A 1209-nucleotide genomic window follows, 5' to 3' on the forward strand; every position below is an offset into this window, starting at 1 on the left:
GCGTGTCCCTCTTGGGCGTGTCCCTCTCACCTGGGCGTGTCCCTCTTGGGTGTGTCCCTCTTGGGTGTGTCCCTCTCCCCTGGGCGTGTCCCCCCATGACTCCGCCCTGTCCCCCCTGGTCCCCTCGCTGTCCCCTGGGCCCTGCCTGTCCCCATCCCATGGGTCCCCTGGCTCAGGCGTGTGCCACACATGTGCCAGGCGTGTGCTTGGTGTGTGCCACATGTGCCTGGCATGTGCCATGTGTGCCTGGTGTATGTCATGTACCCGGCATGTGCTTGGCGTGTGCCCGGCATGTGCCTGGCATGTGCCACATGTGCCTGATATGAGCCTGGTGTGTGCTTGGTGTGTGCCACACGTGCCTGGCATGTGCTTGGCATGTGCTTGGCGTGTGCCTGGCATGTGCCTGGCGTGTGCCACATGTCCCCGGTGCCAGCTGTGCGTGTCCCCAGCAAGGCGGCGCTGGGCAGGATGGCGCTGTACGAGTCCTTCGCCCAGGCCACGCAGCTCGGGGAGCTGCACACGTGCCTGATGATGGACATGAAAGCGTGCCAGGAGGATGATGTGAGGCTGCTCTGCTTCCTGACACCGTCCATTTACAGCGAGGTGAGCACATGTGACAGTGTGACAGGGACAGGGGGACAGGGACAGTGTGACAGGGACAGTGTGAGACTGCTCTGCTTCCTGACACCGTCCATTTACAGTGAGGTGAGGGGACAGGGACACTGTGACAGGGATGGTGACAGTGTGACAGGGACAGTGACAGTGTGAGGCTGCTGTGCTTCCTGACACCGTCCATCTACAGCGAGGTGAGCACATGTGACAAATGTGACAGTGACAGTGTGACAGGGACAGTGTGACAGGGACAGGGACAGTGTGACAGGGACAGGGACTGTGCCAGGAGGACGATGTGAGACTGCTCTGCTTCCTGACACTGTCCATTTACAGCGAGGTGAGGGAACACAGGGGACAGGGGGACAGGGACAGGGACACTGTGACAGTGTGATAGGGACAGGGACAGTGTGACAGTGACAGTGTGACAGGTGTGACCAGGGTACCTGTCCAGGTGTGCTGAAGGACCAAGTCCAGGATTGGAATTTTTCTGTGGGGTTCACAGTTTTTCCATGGGATTTGGAGTTCTTCCATGGGTTTTGCAGTATTTTTATGGGATTTGGAGTATTTTTATGGGGTTTGCAGTATTTTTCCATAGGG

The 1209-nt window shown here is 58.6% G+C and overlaps 1 protein-coding gene across 1 annotated transcript in view; it reads left to right on the forward strand.

The window, feature by feature from the left end:
• INTS3 (integrator complex subunit 3) overlaps nt 1–1209 on the forward strand; it is a gene marked incomplete at its 3' end in the record, with an annotated part of 41051 nt that overhangs the window by 27004 nt on the left and 12838 nt on the right. Inside the window, 1 exon segment of the mRNA XM_057387998.1 lies at nt 450–603. Coding sequence (XP_057243981.1) covers nt 450–603 — 154 coding nt within the window.

Source organism: Malurus melanocephalus, unplaced genomic scaffold (genome assembly GCF_030028575.1).
Source record: "Malurus melanocephalus ecotype Western Australia unplaced genomic scaffold, MMel_1.1 scaffold_1480, whole genome shotgun sequence".
NCBI classification, from domain to species: Eukaryota; Metazoa; Chordata; class Aves; order Passeriformes; family Maluridae; genus Malurus; species Malurus melanocephalus.